This window comes from Thunnus thynnus, chromosome 15 (assembly GCF_963924715.1).
Source record: "Thunnus thynnus chromosome 15, fThuThy2.1, whole genome shotgun sequence".
Classification (NCBI taxonomy): Eukaryota; Metazoa; Chordata; class Actinopteri; order Scombriformes; family Scombridae; genus Thunnus; species Thunnus thynnus.
This window is the reverse complement of record NC_089531.1, coordinates 11,559,283-11,573,912: the sequence shown is the minus strand read 5'-3', so window position 1 is coordinate 11,573,912 and position 14,630 is coordinate 11,559,283. Positions and strand designations below refer to the sequence as shown.

The window sequence follows — 14,630 nt, the reverse complement described above, 5'->3', positions numbered from 1 at the left end:
TGACAACACAAAACAAGTCAATGCTTTAATCAAGTTTTAATCTCCTAGACCATTTGGTTTTTGCACAATGTCTCCAGGTTTTAGTCTGTCAGAAGACTCGTAATAGTGACTTCCATCACCTGTTTTAGTGTCACATAAGCCTCATAATACAAAGTGTAGCTTGAACAGACACACGTATGCAGTAAATGATGAGCCCCAGCAGCCATCCTGTCCAACCCACAGAGGACTTTGAGTTATCTCTGAGCCTGGTGTGAATGTTAAAGTGCTAAATACCCGATTCACTAGATTTAGTTTTCCAGTTGAGAATCTCAAAGACAACACAGTTATTACATATTAAGATGGTGCGTTTAGTTTTAGTTCAACTCCATAAAACAGATGTGAGATCTTTTAACATGCACGTGTGTGTGTGTTACATGAGCTGAATCGTACATATTCTCATATCAAATCACATTAGCAGGGAAGAACAAACTTTTTTTTTTTTATGCTCTCTTGACATTTATTTAACTTTATGGGAGACATTGGCAGAAGAGTTATGAACTTGGGCTGCAAGCCTTTTTTTTTCTTTTTTTTTTTTTTTTTAAAGTAAAACAAAAAAAAAGGAGTTCAGCACAATTTATGAAAACCAGGACCCAGATCATTGCTCGCTTTACAAAAGCATCTCGAGGCCTACTCACACCGCCTCGTCCTCTCTCTCGCTCTCTATGGCTGGTCATCCATTCAGAAACACGTAAAAACAGCATTTACAATATTCATATATACAAATATATACTGTATACACACTCACTCTGACACACAGACATATACAGTCAGAAAAAAAAAAAATCAACTGTGACAGAAAGAGTGTGTGTGTGTGATTTTATATTTTATATCACACTGTAGCACAGTTCACTGAACTGTAGATTTTTAGTGTGCTGACCTTTTGACCTCCATGACTAACTGGGAGGATTCTCCTGACTCGTCGCGCCGCGTCACCTCTCCTTGTACTGTGTCGTATCTCGTCTGGCTGCTTTTACCAAAAGCCAGAGCTTTTCTCTCTTGACAATTTGCTCTGTAATTAACAAACTGTACGTCAAATTACTCTCTCAAGTTGCTCGTGTTTGATACAAAAAAAAAAAAAAAAATCTCCCAAAACTGGCCCTTTAACGGTGCATCCCGCCCGCGTTATCTCCTGTGAGGTTCAGCTTTTGTTTCACAGACGACTGTGGAGGAGGGAGGCGGTGGGGCGGTGGGGCGGTGGGGGGGAGAAGCAAACAAGTGACTCAACACAAGCACACACTCCAGTCTGGATCATTATAGGACAGGTCAAATGACTTCACAGTGCAATGGCAGTTTTTTTTTGTTAAGACAAATGTATATTAAATGCATCCATCTGTGCTATTTCTATCTGTCCTTCTGTTTTTTTTTAAGACGCGTATCAAGGAGTATTTGTTCATTTCACCAGGAAACTGTAAACAGGACCCCCTCCCCACCCCCGCCTCCCTCAAACGTGTGACGGCGTACATGACTGATCTGCTACTCTTTGGCCTTTTTTAGAGGAGAAAAATGACCTCATTTCCCTCCCTCTTACTTTCCACAACATGCCTCCACCTCTCTATATAAGGAGTAAACCAGTGACTTCTTCAGGGAGGATGTGAAAAACCAAAACAGAATTAGTCACTGCCCTGAATTATCCTCTTCTCAGAGTGCAGCGCTCAACACTGAGACGCTGAAAAATATATAGCTCACCCTGAACACATAATACTGTCTCGTCTGATCCCCTAAAAAAAAAGCCCCTTTTTTAAAATGTAGTGTCCACCTTTTATTTTGTGTGTGCATATATATCTACAGGTGTATGTAGAGAGGGAGGGCTAACATGACTTTTTTTTTTGGGGTGGGTGGGGGTTGCACAACACTTCTTTTCAGTGAGTGTTTCTTGCATAAACAAAAACAAGGAAGCAGGAGGGTGGGGGCGAACTATCCTAAAGTAAATCTGCTGAATTCCTGTATTTCTCGTTTTGGGATCAAACGCAACAGCTCCGCTCTCCCAAGTTAGTACCTGCCTGGAAATGTAACATGAGTGTGTGTCTGTGGCTCAAGTTAAGTGTGTGTGTGAGGTGTTTTTTTGTTGGTTTTTTTTGTTTGTTTGTTTTTTTTTAAATTTGCGCTCCTCCCTCTCGGTCATCGATCCCCTCTCGTCTATCCATCCGTTTATCTCCCGTGCTGTCGTCCTCTCCGTCACACGCTCAGCAGCCAGAAGAAGAAGAAGATAGCCACGAACAGGAAGAGGGAGTCTTGCCAGTTGTTATTGCCGTTGTTGAGGTTACCGTTGCCTTGGTGATCACCTGCATACTGGTCTGAGAAGGAGGGAGGGAGAACGGGTGGTAAAAGGTCATTACTGCAGTGTCTCGGGGGAAAGTGTGTCTGCATCCTCACTCTAATTATGTTGCTTTAAGGCAACAGATGAGATTAAATGGAGATTTTTTTACCCAACTGATAATCAGAATGATAATATTTCATGTAAACGCTCCTTTTTTTTGGAATATTTTGGTATCTATACCTTTTCTGTACATGATCACCATCTTGAGTTAAGTAGTGTTTTCATGTCATGTAATTTCATTAGTTTATTCAGGTCCATAAGAAAATATAAAAACATACAGATGGTTGACAAATTTAAGGAAAAACCAACATAAAGTGTCTTAGTAAGGTGTACAAAGCACCTTGACATTGATTCTACAAGTCTCTGAACTCTATATCTTTGATGATAGTGGTGTAGAGTGCTGTCTAACATGTAAGTGTTCAACTGGGTTGAGATCTTGTGACTGTGAAGGTCATAGCATATGACTCACATCATTTCATACTCATCAAACCATTCATTGACCTCTCATGCCCTGTGAATTGGGCCATCGTCATCCTGGAAGAGACCACTCCCATCAGGATAGAAATGTTTCATCACAGGATAAAGATGATCACTCAGAACAACTTTGTATTGATTTGCAGTGACCTTTCCCTCTAAACCATGCAAGCAAAATGTCCCCCAAAGCATAACAGAGCCACCGGATCCCCTCACTGTAGGGGTCAAGCATTCAGACCTATACTGTTCTCTTAGTGGACGCCACACATGCACACTTGTTGAGAATATAGTGAAGGATGATTCATCTGACCGTATCACTTGTTTCCACATCTCTGTAGACCAGTGTCTGTGCTTTCTGCACCACTGAACTCTCAAATGTGCATTCATCTTTGTAATGAGGGGTTTATGCACTGCAACCCTACTATAACATCCCTCTCCGCATAATTGTCGACAGACTGTTCTTGCTGCCGGTCTGATTACATCCTGCACTGACATTCTCAGTCACCTGAGGAAGAGTTGCTCCTCTGTTTTTCCTTACATGTCGCACTAATGCACGAGCATCACGGTTATTGAATGTGCGCTGTCAACCACAATTTCCAACATCTTTCCCACAGATCTAAGTGCAGATGCCACTTCAGTCACTGCTCCAATTGAAACACTATCCAGTTGAGCAGTCTTTGTGACTGAAGCTCCTGCCATCCGTGCCCCAACAATGACACCTCTTTCAAAAGATCTTTTCCTCTTGCCATCTTGATGCAAAATCATTAACTGGGCCTGTTCAGCATTTTTTATACATGCTACAGAGCATGATTGGATGTTAACTGCCTCACCTGTATAGAAGCATCTGCATTCATTATGTTTCTTCACTCATTTATTCAGGTTTCTCCTTTAATTTGTCACCCATCTATATATACACCAAATGATTTTTACACCATTTACACATATATAAAGCATTATGTTTAACATATATAGAAAACATTCTCATGCATGGTATGAATCCTCCCTATGAATGTCACCACCTGTCTTTGGAAAGGTTTGTGTCTTTTTTTGTGCATTTACCTGCTCTGTGAAAGGGGTCGTTGGTGTTGAAGACTGTGGTGAAGAAGCCGAAGGGGAAAGCACCGATTCCAAACGACATGTGAAAGCCGGTGTCGCCGAAACCCTGGAACATCTGTGCAGAATCCAGAGATGAAGTCTTAAATTAGATAAGAAAATATCGGGACTCATGAGCGAAGAGAAATGTGTGTGTGTATATAAACCGACTCACCCCGCCTCGACTCTCTGGCTCTGTTCTCTGTCCCTGAGGCCGAGGTGGAGTTTTCAACCTGAACGGCAACAGAAACAGTCGCTCATAAGGCAACCGCGAATACTAACCACCAACTATCATGCAAAATACACACACACACACACACACACACACACACACACAGATGCAAACACACAGCGTACCTGGGGTCCTCTTGGCTGGAGCTCCCTCTGCCATACAGTGGGATGACTTTCTCTCTGCTGATGCCTGCTTTACACACAGGACACTGCTGCCTGCTGGGCCGCGTCTCCAACCACTGAGCGCAGCAGCAGAGGGAGAAACATGTGTCAAAATATTTATAATACAGGTCAGATGAACACTGTTCTACTACTGTACTCCTGAGGAGAACAAGCTTTACTGTAACATGTCGATCACTGTTTCCCCAAAGCCCAAGACGACGTCCTCAAATGTCTCGTTTTGTCCCGACCAACAGTCCACAACCCAAAGATGTTCAGTTTACTGTCATAGTGGACTAAAGAAACCAGAAAATAATCAATTGTTTATAATTGTTGCAGCTCTAAACTGAATATCTTTAGACTTTGGACTGTCGATCGGACAAAACAGCATATTTGAAGACATCTGAGCTTTAAGAAAATGGGCATTTTTCTCTATTTTCTGACATTTTGTAGACAATTAATCAAGAAAATAATTGGCGATAATGAAACGAATCATTAGTTGCAGCCCTGGATCTGTAAAGTGCTTATGCTGCTACACTGAGAGCGATGTACAGCTCTATATAAGGAGGTGAGCAGCATTAAGTGCATAAGCATGTTTAAGCTGCACTAAGTCAACTGACAGGTGTAGTGAGGTTACATTACATGTACATGTAGGTTAACCTGCTGTGTGCCAGAGGCTTTGTTAAAGACACTACTCAGTAATAGTCTGCTCCCACTAGTGTTTTTGTTTATTCTGCCTCATTAGGACCGCGGGTGGGTGTGTAACAGATGCTGCTTGATTGACATCTCTCTGACTGTGCTGTTCAGACTACTGTTTATTATATCCTGGGGCTCTACTGGAATGTCTTTGCATGATTTACAGTTTGAAAATTTCTTTATTCATCTTATACTGGCTCTTTATGCAGCCCCTCAGTTCAGCCTCTGTCTGAAACAGGCAGTTTTAGTTCCTGTCTCTTTAAGGCCCGCCTCCCGCTGAGCCCACTCTATTCTGATTGGTTAGCTCCCAGTGAATCATAAACAAACAGTAGTAGTAGGATTTCACTTAGTTTTCTCATTCTTTACTCAAAATATAAACCTCTCAAATACATCCGTACATGTTTGAGCCTGAATCTGATCTTAAATATGTGAGTGGACAACGTGAACAACCCGTCGAACAACCAACAAAGGCTACAGAACGGAGGGCTTGTGAGCATGTGCGAACAATCTGACGTCAGTTCAATGTGGAAGTAGAGGTAACATTGCAAACGGAGGGTTCAGATCAGGTTGAAACCTCAGCTTTTGACTTTCAGGAAGCATTTTTACATACTTACATCCAAACTTTTGACTGGCACTGTACGTTCACATCAAGTTTTGTCCACTTTAAAGTTCAGACAGACCACAACATGTGCATTATGCACCAAAACCTGATGTGACGTGCAGCTTTTTCACAGTCTGATAGTGTTGTAAAATATTATTATAATTATAGTGTCTCATCACAGTATAATAAAATACTGTGATGAGATACTGCTCTGATGACTGATGACTCTGCCATAAACAACACCAAACACAACACACATTATTCTTCAACACTGTTTCTATTGTCCGACTGTGCAAATTTGCAGGTCAGAGTTCCATAAAGGTAAACTTTAACCAACGGAAACTGCCAGAGCCGGTCAGAGCTTGAATTCATCAGTCGCATGAACATATGGACTTTATTTTCATTCATAGTTAATCAATCATCTACATAAAAAGTCAGAAAGTAGAAAAATGCAAACAACCAAATTTGATGCCTTGAAATCTCTTATTTTTCTTGTTCAACAGACCAAAAACTCCAAATTTACTCAACCTACAAAAAGCAGCAGAGCTGATACCCTGTGAATATTTGTCACATTTCAATTATTTTCATTTTTAAATAAACAATCAGCTAATCAGTTTTGTTGTCGACCAATTTTCTGTCAACCATCTAATTCTTTCAGCACTTGACTGAACCTTTATTGGTACACGAGGTTTAATAATTCCCAACAGAGCTTCATCCAGTTTCAACCTAATCAATCAGAATATTGAAAACACCTGTGTGTGTGTGTGTGTGTGTGTGTGTGTGTGTGTGTGTGTGTGTGTGTGTGTGTGTGCAGAGCCTTTAACAAAGGTTACAGAACAAAAGATGGAAAGGTAGAGGAAATACTTACTTGATGAAGACAGGGCCAGCTGTAGAGAGAGAGAGGGGAAAAAAAAGATTAATTTGCATTCTCACAAAAGCTCCTCTCTCTTAAAATGTCAACTTCTTGCTTCAATAACAGCGCCAACATTCCTGGAGTCAATTTATTATATGAATAAATATCACCTGGATCTCAGTGGATATAATAAAACATTAAGACTTCTGGTTTTGGTGAAACTAATGGTCAGATATCCTTTGGTGTCAGTGAATATCCACCTGGCGAGAGAAACCTGTTCCTAACGAGGTGGCTAATTAAACTCGTCCGTGCTCCCCGTCGTTAGTATTAATTGTCTCCATCTGTTGTCAACGCTGCTGCATTGTGGGAGTGCAGGATGCAGGGTTGGGGAGACGCCTCGTCAGTTGGCGACAAAAACACTGAAGCTTTTTCCAAGAGAATATTTCTATATTTCTATAACCTGTAATTCTCTGGATAAATCTTTAACTAACTGACCAGAGCTGCCTTCAGCATCTGCTACAAGGGCTGCAACCAACAATTATTTTCATTATCAATTAATCTGGAAATGACTTGGTTTCCTTTTGGTCTATTAATGTCAGAAGATAAATAGAAATGTCCATCACAGTTTCCCAGCAGAAGGATGATGTGCTTGCTTTGTCTGAACAACAGTCTAAAACTGGAGCTGCAATTAACAATTATTTCCATTAATCTACCGACTGATTTCATAATGAATCGATTATGGTTCTCATTTCATCTATAAAATGTGAGAAAATAGTTTAAAATGTCTGTTACAATTACTCAGAGAAAAGTGACATCTTGAAATGTCTCGTTTTGTCTGGAGATATTCAGTTTGCAATGATAAATAACAGAAAAAAACAAATGATTAATCAATTATCACAATTAATTTTTGTCGATCAACCAATTGATTTTTTTTTTTAATTTATTGTTTCAGCTTTAATTCCAACACTGGCTTTATGATATGATATATTTTCACAATATCATTATAAATACAGCATATATAAGTTACAGACAGCTTTTGAACAAAGTGACAATCAGCAGAATTGATTGATTACTGCTTTTCAGTTGGTTTATCATTTTAAATGTTCTGTGGGCAAAGAGTTCATTCATCAGCTCTGACTACTGGAACTATGTGTTTTTAAAAATAGTGAATAAACTATAAAATATAGTTGATGTTTGCTAATTATTAATGGATCATTTTCACCATAAATGATGCTTTTATACTATATAAATGTTTGATATTCAGATTGATGTCTGCTTTGAAAATCTTTTTGAATTTTACCACCGTAGCCTGTAGTGTCTTATAAATTAAATGTAAAATAAATCTCAATTCATTTTCTGACTTCAGTTAGAGCAGGTAGACTTCACTTCTGCCACTCGATAAAAACATAACTCTCAGTTCAGTATTTCCTGAGAACAAGCAGAGCACTTTCATAACCTCAGATAAGAATCTTTCTGTCATTGTTTTTTGAGAAACTGAGAAATGCCATGCTGCATTTTCCTATTAAGTGTCTTTACCACGTTCTGAATCTTTCTATATGCCTCTGTTGAAAATTCCTCCTGAGGTAAACATTAACTACAGAGTACCAGAGATCATGCGGACGAACAGGCAGGACTTGTTTTTAAAAAACCTTCAGCACTTCACAACCACAAAACATTCAAAACCTCAACGCCTCAGGTGGGTCGAAAACAAACGACTCGTCATGAACGTGAACAAAATAACTAGCTGAACCGAACAAACCACGAAGCAAAACATGACCGTGTGTCAATCTGCAGGCTTTTACTGTACACACACACACACACACACACACACACACACACACACACACACATTTCAGGGCTCGCAGCACGGCTCGCTGTGTGGCAGTATTAGTGTAATACCGGCTATCAGATTGCTGCTGAGAATGGCATTCCTTTGGATGCAAACAGCTGAACAAAGCATAAGGCCTACGTTAACATAACAACCCATTCAGCTGCGATTTAACGTGTGGCCACACGTATAGCCGAGCTCTTGTGACCTGAAAATAAACGCTTAATTTCCAATAAGTGGCTCAGTGAAGCCTGATTGTGGAGTGTGTGTGCCTCCTGAGAGTATCACACACTCCCACCTGAGCCAGTGAACGGATGCAGTCTCTCTTTCATAACGTTAAATTAGAACTGGGATAAGATTATTGTCCAGTTAGTCCTTTCTGATCTTAATCATGTGTTTACAGAAATAGACAGCAGCAAAAGAAGAGTAAGGTATGTAACTTAATGTCCACTTGACTGTTTTCAGGTGGTTTTAAAGTGTCAGAACTCCATCATCACTAAAAAAGACAAACTTATTGTGAGTTTAAGACTATTTTCTTTCTTCGTGCACTTTTTAAGTGGGTGAAGTTATGTCAGAAATCTTGTCTACTTCTCTTTGTGTGGTTAAAGCACAAGTGTTTTTTTCTCTGTTCACTTCCTCTAAACAAATCATCACGCAGAGGAAGAGGATTACAAATCGGTGTGAGGTTGATCTTTAGTGTATTCATTGTCACAATAATTAATAATCTACCGGCTACAATAAGCTGAGAAAACAAGGACACGCCTGCCGCCAGCTTGAATAAGTCGTAACGCCACATAATGAGGTTGAGCGTGCATGAGAAGTAGCTGGCAAGTAAGCCGAGGAGTCAAAATAGATGGCTAAAATAAATGGTTGAAATGTGCAGTTTCTGCCACTACAGGTGGAAGAAGCATAAATGCAAACTTGACCAAACCTACTGGACGAAAAAAGACACAAAGCCTAAACATAGACAATCCCAGGATCACTGTATCATGAATGAAAAATGAGTTCTAACAAGATCCGCTTTTAAATATCTAGTTGAAAAATGAGAAAGAGCACATTTGGAACATGATGGATGATGTTGAAGAAATGTTCCTGAGCTCCTCTGACACACCTGAGAGTTTCTGTCAGACAGTAAAAGGGTTGTGAACTTCTGCTGTACGACATATAAGCTTATTCCTGGAAAACTATACGCAGGTTAGAAGTATATGTGACAAAATAATCTCAACTCAGATCCATTTACTGGCTTTCTCTGAGCTTTCAACCGCATGTCACAGTCTTCATCAGTGAATGGAGCCGGCTCAGGTGTCATCACGTGACCCGAATGTGAAACATCAGTCATGTGATAACTAGCGGAGGCGAAATCATAACCCTTTCTTTCTCAGTTCTGGGTCTCTGTGTCTTCACTGATGAAGAGTCTGAGATGTGGTTAAAGGTAGAGATGAAACAAAAAAAAGCAAATAAGGCTAAACGAAGAAAGGTTTTAGTTCCAGCTTTGTGAGAATTTGCTGATTTTCTTTTTGGAGGTTTTGGAGTGTTTGCAATTTGACATTTTTCTGACATTTTATAGAATAAACAGTCAGTTGTTAAATTGGGAAAATAAATGCCAGATAAATCAGTAAATCCATGTTGAAAGCTCCAAAAAGTGTCATACATATTAATCCCAAGATCACAAATCAACTTCCATGTTTAAATGTCGACGTTTGTCTGGTTAACTGCGGCCAAGACGTTAAAACGCTGAGTTATCTATCTGATATTTAAAGCACTTTGTGTGTCGGGCTTCAAGGTTAACTTATTTAAATATCTTGTAGACTTTACATATGCAAACACTTTGCCTGAGCGGCTCACATCTCTCACGATGACACAGACGAGTCTACTCGAGCTGAGTCTCGCTCGGGGATCGTAAAGATGTCACTTGCTCATTAACCTCAAAGTATTAAAGTGACATAAATGTCTCTTTGACATGAATCATCTCTCTGGACCGGTCTGCACTGTAAGCTCAGGTTATGTAGGGCTGCTTTCTCAGTTTACTTCAGCTGCTTTAACTTTTAAAAACTAAAAACACATGTTATAAGATAAAAACAGCGAGAGTTTCTGATGCTAGAAAAGTGACAACTGTGCACTTCAACAAAACAATTCTGTTGAACTAACCCGGTTTTAAAATCGTGAGCGATTTTGGCAACAGCAGCGTTTTTTGTTGTTTTTTTTTTTTCCTGCAGCTGAACTAATGGGAGAAATGCCAGAATAGCTGGCAATAAACAAAGCCATAAACTGTGTCAAAGTCAAATGTCCGGTTGTTTTATGTACAGCTGGACAGTCGCAGCGTGAGAAGCTGAACTCACACTGACACAATCTGACATTAACTACATTTTTTTTTTCTTCTAATAGAAATAAGACTATTAACTCCTGATTATAAAGGTGCAGCCGGTGAACTGACATCAGCATCTTTGTTCCTTGCTGATAGTTTCATCATCACGGTTTCATCACATTACACAGAAACTGAAAGAGAGGGGGGTGAGGGGGGTAACATGGCAACCAAGTTACATCAGCCCATAACACTGGATCTTCAGTTCATGGTTGCATAGCAGCTGCACCTGTTACTGTAAGAAGCCTTAACCAAAAAAAAAAACAAATCTGCTTCAAGTGTAAAACAGTCAACACTAAGATTTCTGCACTATTTCTTATTAAAAGTGGGATTGTTCCAGACTTCACACAGTGACAGGCGTCAAAGTCAAATTTACCCGGGGGCCCCTGGGCAAGATGTTCTCCCCTACGGGGGCCACAAGAGTACTAAACTGTACTGTTAATATTTTTTAACACCTAGCAGAGAAATGCAGCTTGTGTTCCTTTAAAAAAAAGAGGCAACTTTCTCCATGCAGATGAGACGGAAAACAGTCACATTAAACTGTTAAAATAAATGTCTTGAACCTGTCCTGTCCTCCAGGTCAACCTTTATTTTAGATTTAAAGAGACATTAAGGCGTCTGAAACGTTGCCGCTAGTCATAGCTTAAATTGGTGAAATAAAGAGACGGTTTTTATGCTTCAGTTTTTGCAGCCTTGCCAGAAAATCTAATTATTATTTTAAATAAAAGACAAAATAAGTAATTAATTTGCAGGCTGGGTGTAATGACATGTCTCGCGGGCTGGATTTGATTCCTGTGCTGGTAATTTGAGGTTCCTATGACTGGTGATTTTCTGTATTTTTACAAGCATTTTGCTTAAGTATTGTGTGTGTATCACAGCTTCTTGTACTTTGGACATTATAAATTTCTCAAAGGACTTCAGTACTGGCTGATATCAGGTGGTCAGTTAGAGAAGCAGTGTGCAAATGACAAAATCCTCCACAGGTATTATTATACACCAGCTAAACTTAAAAAAAACACAGGACTCATGGATGACAATTAATGCTAGAAGTGTAAAAATGAAACTGGTACTTTTCTTCATTTTAATGTGAGAATGTTCTTTTGCTTCTCCTTCTTGGAAACAACTAATTAGAAAGTACTCGTTGCCAGAATCTCCCCAGCTGTTCTTATTAGGAAACCAGTCTCTCCAACCAGCACGTGTATCCAAACAGAACCTTAGACTTGTACTGGCAGGCTTTAAAGATTGTTCTCCACTGCTGGAAGTCAGACAAAACTGTAAAGTAAATATTCCTACAATTTTTTATTTTTTATTTTTTTTTAAAGGAAAATGTGTTACCCCATTTATGAGGTATTTATTGATACCCAGATTTGTTTTGTCTGTTTGTACTGTTCCTCATTTATAATTGATTTACTGTAATAAGTGATCTTGTATTTCATTATGTTTGTATATATTGAAGAAGTTAAACCACAATTTTAAGAACATGTCACCTAGCGCAGCGGAGTGACTTAGACTTTTTTTTTTTTTTTTAAATCGTTTTTGCACAACAACGTAGCTCTACGACACACAGTAATATGATTTATCAGACACACAACACTTGTAAGTAGGATGTTGTTGGTTTGGCTCTGCACATGAGATTTGTTGACAACTGTAAAAACAGAAAATCGCCAGCTTTATCCTTTATGTGATATCTTGTACTTGATAGGCAACTAAAGACGCTCTGTTGGCTTCTTTGGTATGTTTGCATCAAAAGGTTTCTCTGCTGCGTGTATACTTTCAACTGGAGTGGAGATAAACTCTGTAATCACAAACAGATCACTGTTTACTTCCTCAAACTCCACCTCCGGTTCTGTTGCCACAACACATGTGGCATCACCTCATCGACCAGAACAACAAAGTGGTGTTTCTACAGCAGGTAAACAGTTCTGACTTTTACTACTGGTTATAATGCCCTTAGGTTTGACCCCAATCCTACACTCTTGGCCCTAATCCCACATTAGCCTCAACCTGCAAGCAAAGAGCGGCCATTAGTCAACACTGAGAACTCATGAATGAAACACACGACACTGTGCGTGTGTGTGTACATTTTCCTCACAAAGCCGTCTGAAGGTTGAGCCTTACGCAAGTTTTTTTTGATTAAAAACAAGATATGAGACAATAGCTGAACAAATCAGGGCTTAACAAATGTCAGAAAATGCCCTTCACAAGTTTACAAGAGGCCAAGGTGACTTCTTCAGATTGTTTTGTACAAGTATCTGTGGAAAAACGAAAAGATATTCACTTAACAGCAGCACAAAGCAGAAAATCCTCACATTTGAGACGCTGGATCTGGAGAATATTTGATGATTTTTGCCCTAAAAAATGACTTCATTTCATTTTCTACCTACAGACTCATAAATTTTCAGCTCTACTGTAAACCTGACAGCTTGGACAATGCTGCTGCAGTGAGTGACAGTAATGATCTCAAAGCTGCAAATGATCACCAGACACTTGTAACTAAAACAGCAAAGTTAATGTGCCACAGAGGTTCAGAAACACTGAGCAGGGTGGGTGTGTGTATGATGCATGAGGTACTGGCTGCCAATTGTGACCTCTGACCGGGATCAAACCATATGATTATGATCAACCTGAGCCACTCAACTCCTCACAAGATCAGAGAGCAGATCACGTGTGCATAATAGTGATCATCAGCCTTTATAAAAGCCATCAGGATCACGTTTGCACTTCAGACGGTAAACACACGTTTTATATTGAGGGTTGAAGTTCAACCACATTTCACTGCAGCACTGACAGCAAACCAACACCCCCCCCCTTTTTAGTAATGTCTAGCAAGCCATCTTGGCCGCTGTCATCGCCTACATGACGCGGAGGCAACCTCTTAATAAACGGGGCGTCGCTGGGCGTGATTCCGCCGTGAAATAACTCAACCCAACGGTTAACAGAGGCCGCACAAACGGCAAAACTAGTCCGGTCCGGTGGGCTGAAGATAAACAAAAACAACCACCTCCTAATAGCAAAAACTACGTCTCGTACCAGAACAAGTGGCCGCACATACTGATGACAGCGTCTCTGGCAGTGTCCAAACAAATGTTGCACTCGAAGGTGGCTCGGTCCCGCTCCCGTTCGCCCTCCCCGCTGCCGCCGCCGCTACTGCCGCCGCCGCCGCTGCTGCTGCCGCCCGGCCCGTCGCGGTCGTTGCTGCTCTCCCCTGCCGGGAATCCTCCTCTGCTGGCCGGCCCGCCGTCACTCGAGGACCGGGGATCCGTGGCCGCCATAATATTCACTGTACAAGTCGGAAGGTAACGCACCAACCCAACCCACACCGGGCCCGACCCGTGCTAACGTTAACCGTGAGTCACGCGACGACAAGTGTCACCAAGCCGAGGCTGCTGCTTGTCGCTCTACCTGAATGGAGACTTCCGCTTCCGGGAACAACAAGAGACGAGGGGCGGGGTGATAATTAACCCCGCCCCCTAAAAATTAATATTAATAATAACAAATAATTAATTTTATTTGTAATAATGAATATAGAAAGTAGTAGTAGTAGTAGTAATAAAAAATAATAATAAAATAGTTTAAAATCCATTTATGAACAAAATATGGAAGACAAAAGTAACAAACAAAAATTAAAATGTTACGATTAACAATACATTTGAAAAATGGTATGTTAAGTCAAAATAATAATATGTTGACATAAGTGAGGACTTTAAAATGTTAAATAAATGTTTACCTGCTTTTTAAAGCTATATGAATGTAGCCTATTGTACAATACAATTACCAACATTGATATTTTGAGTGTTGATAGAAGAAAAAACTGATAACAATATATCAGCCAATATTGTTTTTTTCTTTTCTTTTCTTTTTACATAAACATATAAAAAACATTTTTCTATTAGCATACCCTGCAGACTTACATAAAATTTTAGACATACTCTGCTTTGAATGACGATTTGTCTGATATAGTTTTTTAGCAAAGAAAAG

At 40.0% G+C, this 14,630-nt stretch overlaps 1 protein-coding gene across 2 annotated transcripts; it reads right to left on the bottom strand.

Annotated features, from left to right (window-relative positions):
- Positions 1-21: 21 nt before the first annotated feature.
- rnf5 (ring finger protein 5) lies at positions 22-14,061 on the bottom strand. 2 transcript variants are annotated; one of them, XM_067612563.1, is made up of 6 exons: positions 13,683-14,061; positions 6,478-6,496; positions 4,280-4,392; positions 4,098-4,155; positions 3,890-4,001; positions 22-2,333 (listed from the first exon to the last, which is right to left on the bottom strand). In XM_067612563.1, exons 1-6 carry the CDS (start codon positions 13,922-13,924, stop codon positions 2,215-2,217), a joined length of 663 nt encoding a protein of 220 aa, XP_067468664.1. In that variant the 5' UTR covers positions 13,925-14,061; the 3' UTR covers positions 22-2,214. The 2 variants fall into 2 exon arrangements, with proteins under 2 accessions (XP_067468664.1, XP_067468666.1); XM_067612565.1 differs by lacking the exon at positions 4,098-4,155 and having other exon boundaries at positions 3,890-4,025.
- Positions 14,062-14,630: the final 569 nt, after the last annotated feature.

Excerpts from the sequence above, each read along its gene's own strand:
- rnf5 (XM_067612563.1), bottom strand. The coding sequence starts at position 13,924 with ATGGCGGCCACGGATCCCCGGTCCTCGAGTGACGGCGGGCCGGCCAGC. Across the intron at positions 4,002-4,097 it reads AGCCAGAGAGTCGAGGCGGG|ATGTTCCAGGGTTTCGGCGA; the intron begins GTGAGTCGGTTT and ends GATTCTGCACAG. Across the intron at positions 2,334-3,889 it reads CGACCCCTTTCACAGAGCAG|ACCAGTATGCAGGTGATCAC; the intron begins GTAAATGCACAA and ends CCTCCTTCTCAG.